General features: G+C 38.7%; 1 protein-coding gene across 2 annotated transcripts in view; it reads left to right on the top strand.

Annotated features, from left to right (window-relative positions):
* The window catches only part of qser1 (glutamine and serine rich 1), a 159,087-nt gene that overhangs the window by 137,932 nt on the left and 5,587 nt on the right, over positions 1 to 15,568 (top strand). For both annotated transcript variants that reach the window (XM_043705539.1, XM_043705540.1), the window contains exons 10-12: positions 4,249 to 4,346; positions 12,375 to 12,521; positions 15,020 to 15,115. In XM_043705539.1, the coding sequence (XP_043561474.1) occupies positions 4,249 to 4,346; positions 12,375 to 12,521; positions 15,020 to 15,115 (341 nt within the window). The remainder of the gene's footprint in view (positions 1 to 4,248; positions 4,347 to 12,374; positions 12,522 to 15,019; positions 15,116 to 15,568) is intronic.

Here is a 15,568-nt window from a genome sequence, read left to right as displayed (position 1 = left end):
ATCTCCAGCATCTGCAGATCTCACTTTCTCCTCGAAGATTTCAACCTACTGCGAATCCTCTTACAAGGATGCCTTCCTTGAAGAAGCTCTCTGCCTCTCTCTACAAAGATTTCAGTGAGTCCCTCTCTCACTGCACACCCCAGGTCATCTCCTCTGCACAGAAGCTGCCGAATCCCTCCAGCCCGGCACTGCCTTCCTGACCTGTAGTCTTCTTCTTGACCTCTCCGCCTCCGACCTATCACCCTCACCTTGACCTCTTTCCATCTATCACATTTCCAACGCCCCTCCTCCAAGTCCCTCCTCCCTACCTTTTATCTTCTCCTGCTGAACACTCTCTGCTCATTCCTGAAGAAGGGCCTGTGCCCAAAACGTCGAATCTCCTGTTCCCTGGATGCTGCCTGACCTGCTGTGCTGTTCCAGCAATAAAGTTTCAACTTTGATCTCCAGCATCTGCAGACCTCACTTTCTCCTCGATAATTTTGGTGACATCACACTAAACTTTTTCTATAAATTCTGTGTCTTATGATCTTGTACTCCACAACCACCTGATGAAGGAGCAGTGCTCTGAAAGCTAGTTCTTCCAAATAGACCTGTTGCACTTTTACCTGGTGTTGTGTGATTTTTAACTTTGTACTACCAACCTCAACTTTGCCTCACAAGAAAATCCCTCCAGGCTTAGAATCAACCAAGTCAACTTCCTCTTGAGTTACCTCCAATGTCAGTATATATCTTTCTTTGATTAAGTGGCCCAAATGTGTTTAGTGTGTTCCAGTTATGGACTGACTAGCCTTGTTTAGTTTCTGCAAAATCTACTTATTTTTATACTGATTCCTTTTGAAATAAAAGCCAACCATCGATTTGCCTTCGCTTGTTTACATGCTGAACTTGGATCCAAGATTTTTGTGATTCATAGACAAGGGTTCCCCAAAGTTGCCTGTGCTGCAGTTGTGTGTAGACCGTCCCAAATTAAATAATATTCAGTTCTTCTATTCCTGTCAAAATGCATAACCTCAGATTTTCCCACATTATATCCCGACTACCAAATTTTGCCCACTCAATTAACATGTATGCATCCCTCTGCGGAGTCTTTGTTATCCTCACCACTTGCCTTCCCACCTATTTTTATCATCCACAAACCTGGCTACAGTACATTCATTCCTCACTCTTTTAAACATCAGTGGAAACAAACCCAACCTGTCCATCCTGTCTTCAAGACAACTCACTTATTCCAGATAGAATCTAATAACCCTCCTCTGAAAAGCCTCCAATGCATTTTGCTCTTCCTCAAATATATAGACCAAAACTGTACACAGTCCTTGAGATATCCTGTACATCTGAAGCATTACATCATCACTTTTATGTTTACTTCCTGTTTTAATAAAGGACAGTATCCATTAATTACATGCTGTACCTGCATACAGTACTAGCCTTTGAGTTCATGTACTACAACACTTAAAATCCTTCTGCATCTTAGAACTCTGCAGTCATTCTATATGTAAGTAATTTTTTAAAATTCTTCCTACCATAGTGAACAAGTTCACATTTTTCTTGTGTTAATATACTACTGTCAGATTTCTGCTCACTCACTCAACCTTTCTACATTTGTCTGCAACCTCCTTATAGAATCATAGCTTCCCTACAATGTGGAAGCAGACCATTCAGCCCATCGAGTCCACACCAACACCCCCCGGAGTATCCCAACCAGACCAAGTTCTCCTTACCCTATCCCTGTAACCCCGCATTAACCATGGCTAACCCACCTAACCTACACATCCTTGAAGACTAAGGGCAATTTAGCACAGCCAATCCATATAATTTGCATATATTTGGACTGTGGGAGGAAACTGGAGCACCTGGAGAAAACCCATCCAGACGTGGGGAGAATGTGGCTGAAAAATGTGTTGCTGGAAAAGCGCAGCAGTCAGGCAGCATCCAAGGAGCAGGAGAATCGACGTTTCGGGCATAAGCCCTTCTTCAGGCTTTTCCAGCAACACATTTTTCAGCTCTGGCTTTTCCAGCAACACATTTTTCAGCTCTGGCTTTTCCAGCAACACATTTTTCAGCTCTGTCTCCTGCTCCTGGATGCTGCCTGACCTGCTGCGCTTTTCCAGCAACACATTTTTCAGCTCTGATCTTCAGCATCTGCAGTCCTCACTTTCTCCATGGGGAGAATGTGTAAACTCCACATAAATAGTCACCCAATGATGGAATTGAACACAGAAGTCTGGTGCTGTGAGGCATAAATGCTAACCACTGAGCCACTATGCAGCTCTTCTGTCTTCATAACATACTTTTCTCCTATATCTGTTAGCTGTGAATTTAGCTACTGTGCTCTTTTCTCCTACATCAATGTCTTAGATGAAAGATTATATAAAGTTGAGGCCTCAGCACAAGTCCCTGCAAACTCCACTCATCACAGCCTGCCAGTCAGACAAAAACTCATTAGCACATTATATTTTCCTCCAATCTTCTATCAATGTTAATATGAAAGCCACTTATACCTTTTATTTTCTGCAATAATCTTTGTGATAACTTTGGCAAAACCCTCTGGAAATCCAAGTATGCTACATCTTGAGGCTCCCCTTTTTTTCTCAATGCATCCGACTCCTTCAAAGAACTGTAATAAATGTATTAAATATGATTTCCCTTTGAAACCATGCTGATTCTTCCCAATTACCTCAAGTTTTTCTAAGTGCGCAGCTATAATCTCTTTAATGACCAATTCTAAGCACTTTCTCCTCAACGGACATCAAGCTAACTGGCCTGTGGTTTGCCTGTTTTCTGCCTACTTCTTTTTGAATAGAGGGGTTATATTTGCTATTTTCTATTTTAATGGAATCTTTCCTGGATGGAACAGATTTTGGAAAATTAACACTAACTCATCTAGCTCATTAGCTACTTCTTTTAAGGGCTGATGATGAAGCTGTATCTATCTAAAGCTTTTTGGTGACGATGTTTTTTCAAAGGTAAACTACAAACAGAGCAGCAATTTACTAAAGTATAGATTTAAAACTTTGATAGAAGCTCTGATGATGAGAGGTTGGAAAGAATAAGTAAGGAGAAAATGTTTTCCTGCCTCCTTTAAAATAGGATCGAAAAGACCAAGAATGAGAAGGCACATGTTATGAACGAGGTCAGCACCCCCCCCCCCCCAAAAACATTTCAAGAAGGTAGCCCAGACCCTATCTTTGCTAGTTATTTTAAGCAGGTGTAAAGTGGACATTCCAGGAGAGATGCAGCTGGCCAAACCACTTAGCTTTAAATAAAACAGAATTTTATTTACAAGATTACTAAATGAAACACAAACAGAAGAGAATAGAATACAGAATAACTTTTAAACTATCCAAAAACCCAATAGAGTATACCAATTTAATGATGCTGTTCCCAATACTTGCAACAATCCCCCTAAACCCCCCTTGGCACAAAAGGTATAATCAAACATGGTCTTATAGGGGAGCTGTCAGAGAGAGATGTGGCAACATGGAACACCATGTAGCTGTTTATTGCACCAGCAGCCTCAAACCGCTTGACTGCTTGCAGTGAATAGCCAGACTACCAAAAACCAAATCAAACAGGAGAAAAGCTGAGCTGGGAGAATTGGTCGCTCCCCTTTCATTGTGCAAGTGTTGAAACTTGAAAGCCTTTTGTCTGAAGCAGTATTTGTTAGCTAATCAAACTGGCCCTAAAACCCATCCAAGCCAGACTTTTGGAATCGCTGCTTTTACGATCTCTCTGGTGAAATAAAAAAGCCAAGGAAAACAACCTTGTTAAAGGAGCATCATCATCACACACAGATATAAGGTACTTTGCAAAAGAAGAATCTTTGATATGAGCAAACCTTTTTCACATAAGTAGTAGTTATGGTCGAGAATGCACTGCCGAGAATTGTGATGGAAGCAGGTTGAGTTGAGATATTCAAGAGGATATTGGATAATATTTAAATAGAAATTACATTCATGGATTACAGGGAAAAGACAGGAGAATGGTATAGTCATAATGCTCATTCAGAGAGTTGGATGTGATAGGCCGAATGATTTCCTTCTGCGTTGCAGCAAGTCTGTGATTCTGGGATGAGATTAAGTGAACTGAGCAGCCTTTATAAGATTGTCATCTGTTTGCTGCTTCACTATCGAGAACATTGGTGATCATTTATGTTCAACAATTGTGAAATGTGCTACACAGAACTTCAAATTTGTTTGTGAAAATAGCCTTTGAATTTCAATACTTTCCTTCATTTGATCTCTTTAGATGAGATGTATTTGCCACACATGAGGAAAATTGATAGCATGCTGAATGAGAACAAGAAAAGACTGATTTCCAAGTTCCCACTGGAGTCAGCACTCAAGGTAAGAATCTTTATTAAAACTATACTTGCCATTGTTTTAAAATACTGTTATTCAGCATAAAGCTACAGTATCCACATAAAAATATTATTTAGTACAAAGAGTTGATTAGTTACTTACTGCCCCTAATAGTATTTGGAACAGTGATTGTAATGTCATCACTGGTAGCTCTAACGTTTATCTACTGGAATCTGAAGAATAAAATCTGTTTTCATTGAAATAAATTAGTTTCATCACATTACATTTAGTTTATCATGCAACATCAATTTGACATTCTATGGCAGCACAATACTAAAGTCTATGTTGAAATAATTAAGCTTTCAAGTTGCAGATCGAGCATAGCAGAGGTGGAGTTGCAAAGCAAAACAGATAATTTAACCTGTTTTCCATAATTATAAGTAATCTGCAAATATAACCATAGATATTTGGAGAAGTATGTTATTACCACTGTTTTAATTGCAAACAACAAAACGTTACACAGTTTATTGCAAAAGAAATGGAGCTGAATAGAAGGATGCATAAGTATTTTGTGGAATTGGGAAAAGGAACATTGAGAGCTTTTACTTCAGTGATGGAGCGGTTGATGCAGAATACTTAGAACATGTAATAACAAATCATTAAAGTTTTTTTACCTGAGAAGTTGTCCTACGGCTCTTGTGTAAACTGAAGATCTTGTATCAGTGATTGCCATTGACTTTTATTTTAAAACAAAATTGTTTTAATTGGAATAGAACATTATTGATTTGTTTAAATATGGTATTAATAAAAACGGCTAACTACCAATTTTTTGTTTTTGGTACCACCCAATTGTGTACACTGGTATGCAGTTTCTTGGAAGACACATTAAAATGGCTTTCCTTTGTTTTTACTGAGTGTGTAGAAGCAAACTTCTGTGTCTCCATGTTCTCTGATAAATTTGTAATAATTTATTTCCATGCTTTGGTGTAGAAATTGTGTGGACTAGTCAGAAAGTAGCTTCAATACTTTTTTTAAAGTTTCTTTTGTTGCACTGGTATAGTTATTTGCTGAAAAAAGGCACATTTTGCCAATTGGCAGAATACCAATAAGAGGGTATTTGTGCTGTGAGAGAGGAGAGTACTGATTGGTTGGCAAGTGGAATCTGCCATGGAGAATGCAGCAATTAATAGAACAGCACTGCCCAGGGATAGGCCCTCCAGCCTATCATGTCTATGCTGACCATGACTGCATGCACATGATCTGTATCACTTCATTTCCTGCTTTTTTTTAATGTGTCTGCATAAATGCCTCTTAGACTGTGCTCACATATTTCCTTCTACCACCTCCCCAGGGACCTACCCCCTCTGTGTAAAAACACTTTCCTTGCACATTTCCCTTAAACTTTCCCCTCTCATCATAAACGTATGCCTACTAATGTTTGACATTTCCATTCTGGGAAAGAAACTCCAACTATCCACATCTCTCATAACTTTATGTACTTGTGTCAAGTTACCCCTCAGCCTCTGAAAGTCCACCCCACGTATAACTGATACACTCCAATCCAGGCAACGTACTGGTAATCCTTTTTGCACCCTGTCTAAAGTCACCACATCCTTTGTATAGTATGGGGACCAGACTGCACACAATACTCCAAAAGTGATGTGACAAAAGTCTTTTATAGCTCTAACATGACTTGCCAACTCAGTGCCCAATGAAGGCAAGCGTGCACTATGCATTCTTTGTTATCTTATTCACTTGTGTTGGCTATGGGCTTGAACCCCAAGATCCCTGTATATATCAACACTTCTATTTATTTGACTATTAAGTATATAGTTTCCTCTTGCATTTGACCTCCCAAAATGCATCACCTTACACTGCCTGGATTAAACTTCATCTGCCATTTCTCTGCCCAACTTTCCAATTGGTGATTATCTTACTGTTTCCTTTGATAACCTTTCTCACTATCTACAACTCATATATTTTCATGCCACCTGCAACTATACTAATCAATTTCATCTAAGTCATATATGTATATAAAACGATCCCAGCATTGATCTTTGTCGAACATCACTGGTCATAGACCTCCAGTTTAAAAAAAACCCTCCAAAACTACCCTCTATCTTCTATGACCAAGCCAATTTTGTACCAATTTAGTATGGATCCCTTACAACTTAATCTTCTGAACCAGCCCACCATGATGAAAATGCTTCACCAAATGCTTCAGTCCATTTAGACAATATCCACTGCCTTACCCTCATTAATCATGTTTGTCACTTCCTCAAAACTCAAGGTTCTGAAACAAGACTTCCCCTGCATAAAATCATGCTGACTATCCCTAATAAGCCCATTCTTTTCCAAACGCAAATAAATTTTGTCCCTAAGAATCTTCAGTAATTCTCCTACCACTGACATAAGGGTCACCGGCCTATAATTTCATGGATTATCCTTGTTGCCCTTCTTAATCAAAGGAACGATGTTGACTATTCCCCAGTCTTCTGGAACCTCACCTGTGGATAAAGAGGATAGAAAGATCTCTGTTACGGCCCCACCAATCTCCTTCTTTGCCTCCTTCAGTATCCTGGGATAGATCCCATCAGCCCTTGGGGATTTATCTTCCTTAATGTTTTTCAAGACAACTAGTATGATCTCCTCCTTAATATTGGCTTGCCCCAGAATAGCCACATACCTTTCCATCACCATACCATCATGCGTGTCCTTCTCCTTGGTAACTACAATGCAAAGTACTCATTGGATCTCGCCCACTTCCTCTGACTCCATGCGTTAATTCCCTCCTTTGTCATTGAGTAGACTACTCTTTCCCTAATTGCTCTCTTTCAATTTATCTTTTCATTCAGGATATCCTAATGATGCTTGATTATTAACTACCATTTTTCATTTACAGTTTAAAATAGGCAGGTTCTGAGAAATGATCTTGTGAATTATTTTATCTGTTTTATTGAGTTGAAGCAAGTGCAGTGATTACACATGTCCTTTCTGTCTGCCAGTAACAGGGCCTTGTGTATTAATATGTAATTTGTAGTATACACAACTGTGTCACGCCACAGCTCTGACCATCTTAAATTCATTGCAAGTGTAATTCTTTGCACACTCACGATTATATGATAAATATTGCCTAATTGCAGAACTCCACCTAATGTTGGACATTGTTGCAAGTTCTGCAAGCATAATTATGTGTGGTCTGTACCATGTTGCAAACAACTAAATGAATTGGTATGATCTGCCAAGGGTAGTATGGCCTATATACCCTTCATACATCCTTTTGGTTTTGAGGGAAATTGATGGCCTAGTAGCATTGTCGTTAGACTAGTAAACGAGATACCCAGGTAATGTTCTAGTGACCCGAGTTCAAATCTCACCACACAAATGGTCTTATAAATCTGAAATTAAACATCTAATAATGAGTAATATCATTTAGAGAAGGAAACTGCTGCCCTTATCCAATCTTGCCTATGTAAAATTCCAGAACGACTGTTATATGGTCGACTGTTGACTCCCTCTGAAATGGCTTATCAAGCCATTTATTTGCTGAGCGATGACTCAGTTATATCAAATGGTAGAAAGGAAAAAATCAATACAACAGGACAGACCACCAGAAATATGACAATATTTCACTGACAAATATGGCAGTGTTGACCCTGCAAACTCTTACCAACATTTGGGGCTCTACCCAAAATTTGAAAGTCGTCCACAGACAAGATTTGGAGATGTTAGTGTTGGAATGGGGTGTACAAAGTGAAAAATCTCTCAACACCAGGTTATAGTCCAACAGGTGGAGTCCATAACTACCTGATGAAGGAGCAGAGCTCTAAATAAATCTGTTGGACTATAAGTTGGTCTAAAGACAACACCATCGCGCATGCTACGTCTTGTCCTGCCACCAGGACAGACCCAGAGAGGTTGTGTAACAATGATATACGATTGGGAAGGAGTTGACCTGGGAGTCCTCAACATTGACTCTGGAACCCTTGTTATGTTTTGGCATCAGGTCAAACATGGACAAGGAAACCTGCACTCTTAACATCGCCACTATCCAAAAAAAAATCCAGTGCCCTTTTGAATACCTAAATTGAACATGCCTGCACCACTTTCTTCGGCAGTACATTCTGTCCCCTAATAAATTGCTGCACCAATGGGTTTTTTTCCTCATCTTGCTTAAGCTCTCTCGTCTTTCTCATTGCTTTTGTACTTTAAGCTCCTATTAACCAAGCCAAGAACACTCTAGCTTTAATTACTACATACTCCACTTATCTTACCGCCTTCAATTATCTATGCAATGTACTCTAAGGACCCTCTGCTCCAGCACCATGTTTGAAATGGTACCCCTTATTGTCTTTCAGTGTTCTTCCAAGCAGGGTACATCACCTCACACGTATGTACATTGGAGCTCATTTGCTGCCTATCCACCCACTCCTCCAAAATGTTGGAGTTCCACACCATCCTTCTCATATTTTACAGTTCTTATAAATTTAGCAAACTTTGAAACTGTCCCCTGCACACTAAGATCCAGGTCATGAATATATATCAGGAAAAGCAATGGTCTCACTACTGGCTGCTGGGGAACTCCGCAATGAACCTTGCTTCAGCCCAAAAATATTTGTTAGCTAATTCTGTCTATTTTCTGTTACTAAGCCAATTTTCTTTCCACATTACTGGTAGCCTTTTGTAGCTTGACCTACAACTTTCCTCAAGTTTCTTGTGAGACACTATCAAATTCCTTCTGGAAATCCATATACCACATAAAACGTGTTATCAAGCTTCTTCAACCCTTTCTGTTATCTCTTTAAAAAAAAAAGCTGCAGTAATTAGAGCTTCTTCTTTAGAAATCCATGCTGACTCTTCCTAATCAGCCTATGTTTATCCACATGACTACTAATTCTATCCTGTTTCCAAGTGTTTTTCCCTGCTACTGAAGTTAAACTAACTTGTCAGTTTTTGCTTAGATTATTGTTACAACCTTTCTTGGAAATTCACCATGACTCCTTAAACAGGGCCTTCCAAACCCATGACACTACCATCTAGAAGGACAAGGGCAACAATATTTGGAACATCACCACCTGCAAAGTCTCTCCAAACCACTCACAGCTCTTCTTGAAAATATATTGCCATGCCTTCAGTATTCCTAGGTCAAAGTCCTGGAACTCCCTCCCCAGTGGAATGGAAGGTACCTACACCAAATAGATTGCACTGGTTCAGGAGGGCAGCTCAAAGGCAACTAGGGAGGGACAATAAATGTCAGCGATGGTTACATCCTATAAGTGAATTAAAAAGAAAGTTCTGTGGAAAGTTAGCTGCACTTAAAGGTAATGAATCATGAGGACTGGCTGCGATGCATCCAAGGTACTGAGGGATAGAGAAGTCGAAATTGCAGTGTCTCTGGCCATAATCTTCCAATTCTCCATCAATAACCTGGAACAAAATTAACAGTTACTGAGACAAATGTAGGTTAATTAAGGAAAGTTGAACTAGACTTGTTAAGATCAAGTTTGTTTAATTTGATTGCATTTTATGATCAAGTACTGAAGAGCATTGATTAAGATGATGAGGTTGATATGTGCACAATTTCCAAAAGGTGTTTGATAAACTGTCACATAACAGGAAAGTTGAAGTTAGTCATAAAGATTTTACAGCGTGGAAAGAACATGCCAGTCATCAAACATGCTGTAATCCGATTTTCTAGTACTTGACTAGTAGTCTCATAAGTTATGGCTTTCAAGTCTTTATCTACATACTACTTAAATGTTGTTGGACGGGGATGGAACACTTAAATGTTGAGAGTTCCTCCCTCTATCACCCTTGTCATGTAGTGAGTTAGATAGATCCCAGACCTTCTGGCTGAGAAAATGTTTCCCTTAAATTTGTGCCTCCTGGTATTGACACCTGTAAGGTATCGCAAGCTTTTGGGGTGCTGCTCCTTCATCAGGTAAAGTCTTCACCTGACGAAGGAGCAGCGCTTCAGAAGTTTGTAATTTCAAATAAATTTGTTGGATTATAAACTGGTATCGTGTGACTTCTGACTTTACAAGGAAAAGAATAGACCAAACATGCTTTTATTAGTTCATGAGGTCAGGCCTGCAGATTAATTGCAGACTGATTCTTGATTTAAAGGTATTCCCAAAGACATGTGACCCCAGGAAGAGCATTGTGTTAAAACAGATAGGAGAAGTTGGCTATTAACAAGGAAATGGTTCTCGCAAGTCTGGAAGGGCATATGGCAGATGTTGAATGGTAAATGAGGCCTCAGGAGGCTGAACCAGTTTTTTGTACTCTCCAGGAGAAGACGGTCAGGTTATCATGATGGGGCCATAGGTTAAGTTTTTTTGAATTGTGCTTTCTGGAGAAAAGAAATTGTCTGCTGCCAAGAAGCATGAAGTTTTGAAAGTTCCCTGCTTAACCTGCCTTACTAGCTTTTGGAAACCCAAAGTGGAGTAAACTGAGTTTGAAGTATTGCTGCCTTTACCGAAAGGATGACCTTGATCAGTGTCTCCAGAAAAGCAATTTAGGATCCACATCTATGCCTGTGAAACCATTCAATGTGAAAGACATTTAAGTAATCTGGCAAGTTTTGTTATTTTCTTTTACTTAACACTTAACGGTGCAAGCAAATGTTTTGGATTGAAAGCACAGACATTCATTAGATTACCTTGTTTAAGTTTTTTCTCTGCTAAAGTTATTGCATATTTAATAAATTGACATATTTTGTTTGAGGTACAAAATGGTGTCTGGAATTTGTTATTTGCAAAGTCTGGAATTTGCAATTCAGACATCTGGTTAGGAACTATTGGAGAACTATTGAGGATTTACAAAAGGTTTGGTTTTACTGTGTTGTGAATACAGAGGTAGAAAAGGCTAATTTGGTTTAGCTGTCTGTCTCCATGTTGTAACACAAGGGTTCTAGAATTCTTCTTGTATTCCCTTGTCTTGTTAGGCCTCCCAAAATGCATTACCTCATACTTTGAGGATTAAATTTCCATTTACCATTGATCTGCCAAAATGACCAGTCCATCTATGGTTTTCTTCATTTCCATTTACCACAACATCAATTTTCATGTCATCTACTGAACTTACTGAGCATCGCTCCTATATTCATGTCAAGAAAGAAGCCACTAAATAAAGGGGACAATGGCAACAAGAACACAAGGTTGGCTGAATGACAGCATAAAGTGGTGAATGTTTGTTTATCAGAATTGGAGAGCAGCACATTGTGGGATTCCTCTGGCTACCAGTGCTACTCTTGATATATTGCTAACTTTCACTTGAGGTATAGAGCACAGAGTTCAATACATACCACAAAACCTGAAAATGTTTTGAATTTTGAGCAAGATACTGGTAGATTTAAAGACGACCTGGACAGGCAAATAGCAAATGAAACGTAGTGCACAGAATTTAGAAATGATTCATTTTGGTACGAAGAATGAGTATAAAAAGATGGAATTTTCAAGGGTGTGTCGGGTGCAGCATGATATAGGGGCATATGTGCATAAATCATTGCAGGTGATGAGGCAGTTTTAGAATGTGGTTAATAAGGCAATGAGACCTTGGCTTTTATAAGCAGAGGCAAAGTACAAAAGACTGGTTCAGCCTCAACTGGAATATTTTGCCCAATCCTGGGCACCAATGCAGTCATTGGAGTGGATTCAAAAAAAGTTTATCAAGAACCGTTCTAAGCATGAGGGATTTCATTAACAATGAGAAAAATGAGTATTCAAATCATAAAGTTTCTGGATAGTGTAGATGGCTAGGAAGTGTTCCCATTTGTCGCAAGATTGAGAACCAAAAGGCACTGCTTTAAAGTGACTGGCAAAAGAACTAGAAAAAATAGCTTTATGAATTGATTGATTAGGATCTGGAACACACTAGTTGAGAGATTGGCGAAGATGAATTTAGTTTGGCTTTTGGATCATGAACTAAAGGGAGAGGATCGGTGGGACTGTGGAAATAGAAATAGAGTGGAATGAGCTGAGATTGTTCTTACAGAGAGATGGCAATGACCTGAAGGGCTGAGTAGTTTCTTCAAATATAGTAACTATTCTATGTATTTGTTTTGCTTTGCAGACTTCAATGGAGAATTTTCCTGAACTGACTACGTGTGTCTCGGGAGTAAAAAGCAGCAATCCAAATGTGCCCAAAATTAAATTGAGTGGTAAAAGTTACAATAAGAAGACTCTCCAGCCATTAAAACAAAATGCCAAGGGCCAAAAGGTAAGGTGTCTGGAATTAGTCTAATGTATGTTTTCTTCCAAATTGATGTATATTCTAACACATGATCTGGCAACTATTTCATCAAGGCTTTTGCAATTTCTACAACAAATTCTATAATCGATCACAGACTCTTTTTCCATGGGTTTTTTTTTAATCCAAAGAAGGATTGTGAATACTGGAAATCAAAAACAAAAGCAGGAATTGTCGGAAAAACTGAGCAGTTCTGGCACCATCTATAGAGAGAAAGCAGGACCAGTGATCTTTATTCAGACTGATTTTAGCTCAGAAAGGTTTGGTATATATGTTGAAGATGGGATGGGGGAAGGAGTTAGCAATAAGTGGATATGGAGCCCAAAGAGAAAGAAGAAGACAAAGGAATGGGTAAACGTTGGCCTAGGACAATCAATAGCTACTGATGGGGACCACCAGTGGCTGACAGTGATTAGTTTGTGGTAGAAGTCCAAGTGATGACAGGAGCAGATCACATTGTGAGCAGCGAATTGTATTCATTTGTATTCAGAACACCTGCATTCTCTCTTCAAAAACGGCTCTGAGCTTCTTGTTGCCTGCCACTTCAACATACTGCCATGTTCACTGGCAAACCTCTCCATCTCAGTGTGCTCAGTACAAGCTGGAAGAACAGCACCTTATTTTCCACTTGAGGACCCACAACCTTTAGAACTTAATATCGAGTTCAACAGTTTTACGGTCCGAGCACCTTTTCTCATGTCTTACCTCAACTTCCACACACCAGACCTTGTCATCACGTGGCTTCTACCATAAAAAACCTTCAAAATGGTCAGACACTGCAGCAGCGATTTATTCTCCAGGATGACCTTTACCCATTGCTTCCTGCCTGACCATTTTTCGCTTTCCCTGGACCCCATCTCCACATACTGTTTATCCGTCACCCCCCCACTCCCCACTCCCCACTATGCCATCTTCAGCATTTCTACTGAGCTAAGATCAGTTCTGAAGGACGGTCACTGGACCCTGTGCTTTCTCTCCAAGATGCTGAGCTTTTTTCAGCAATTTCTGTTTTTGTTCTCCACCAATCATATCTCCTAAAAACAACTTTGTATATTAAATAATTCTAATTTTAAATAATTATTTTATAGAATTATTCTATACTGTACTCTGTCTTTTATTTCAATAAACTTGTTTCCCATTGCACAACTTGCATAAACTTGGTAATGGTGAGGATAGCTTCACTGCTAGGTATGTAATTATAAAGAGGTCTGAGTGTAATGATTTGCATATATAGATTTTTTTTAGATAATCTGTTAATCCTAGGACTATGACCTTTTATTTTCATCTAAATTTGGGATGGATAATGTTTCAAAAATGCATATGGCTTTTGAAATACATGATTAGATCATGAAATGCTGAGGTTACGAAGAGTAGAAAATGTAGAAAAAAACTATTCAGGTTGTTATAAAGACATTGTGCTTTGTGTTGCTTGGAGTTTTGAAGGATTGTGAATTTATTTCAAGCTTTGTGGACATACCTAGAGTAGTTTTGTTTTGAGAGGTCGTTGAAAAGCACTGTAGATATTGGAGGTTTTTTAAACACTGCTTCCAAGAAATCATGACTAATGATAGTTGCTTTATTTGCTGTGCAGCCCTTCTGGAGCTGTTTGAATAATGACTGGACGGAGATTGTATTGTATCTAGAATTAGTTGGGGAATATGAAGTTTGAGAGGGTGGGCTACCTAGCTGATCTTTCCTGCTTTCTGAAAAGAACCCTACTGTTGAGTTCAAAGTGGAACCTACGACTTCCTAATGAAAGAATGATTGAAAATCTTCTCAATATATGTTTCCTGAGCAAATTGTGTTTGCCAAATTGTCGAGATAATTGTTTATGATTAGTGATTTGAATAGATAAGCCAGAATATCAGAAAAATTGATTTTGGAACATTCTACACTTTATCTTTCTGCCTTCAAGAATAACCCAAAGGCTAGGAAGTTTTCTTTTTGTCAGGTTAATCTCTGCTGAGAGAAATCTAATTTTTAATTATGTTCTTTCCATAAAATGTGAGATTTTTGGTTTATTTAGGTTAACATTTATGCTGCTTTATTTCTAACAGTTTATGTTCGCAGGTTCATCTTCCTTGAACAAATTTCAATTTGATAACAAGCACAGTTATTGATTTATTAAAGAAACCTGGTTGATATATCTTTAAAATCTGATGTAGATATGGTATTTAATTGACCATCTTGGAAATTGGAAAATAAGATTAAAATATGTTTTGTGATCTGCGGAGTACTGAGATGAGAGCAATATTGCCTCATGCCTCAGTTGCAACAAGATCATAATTTCCATGATTTCCTACCTTTAATTGTAGGGGTAATTAGATAAAAATCACAATATTTGTCAAAGCCATGCTGTTACTATTTGATCAGATGTCTACATTTTAATGCATTAAAACTGCATCAGTTGGCTGAATGATAAGTTAAATCGGCTATAGAATTATGCAATTATTCTGTATTTTAAACAGGAATTCACTGTTGATCATGAAAAACTGCAGTGCTGTACTTTATATCACACACTTCATCATTATAAGTACCATACCTACCTGATATGCAAGAAAGAGGTGAGCAATTAATACTGTACGATGTTTCATATTGCTTGAATTTGTATACTATTTAAAATTGCAACAAACTGAAGCAAATCCCAGGATAATTCTAAGATTGCTGTATTTAAAAATTGAGTGTTTGGCATTTCTTTTAAAAATGCATATTGTAACCCAACGCTTGTTCAAAAATAGAACATAGAACAGCACAGAACAGGCCCTTTGGCCCACGATGTTGTGCCGAACATTTGTCCTAGCTTAAGCACCTATCCATTCCATAATCCAATTGCCGCTTAAAGGTCACCCATGATTCTGACTCTGCCACTCCCACATGCAGCGTATTCCATGCCCCCACCACTTTCTGGGTAAAGAACCTACCCCTGACACCTCCCCTATACCTTACACCCTTCACCTTAAATTTATGTCCCCTTGTAACACTCTGTTGTACCCGGGGGAAAAGTTTCTGACTGTCTA

The sequence above is a fragment of the Chiloscyllium plagiosum genome, chromosome 16 (genome assembly GCF_004010195.1).
Source record: "Chiloscyllium plagiosum isolate BGI_BamShark_2017 chromosome 16, ASM401019v2, whole genome shotgun sequence".
NCBI lineage: Eukaryota > Metazoa > Chordata > Chondrichthyes > Orectolobiformes > Hemiscylliidae > Chiloscyllium > Chiloscyllium plagiosum.
This window is presented reverse-complemented; position numbering and strand designations above follow the sequence as displayed.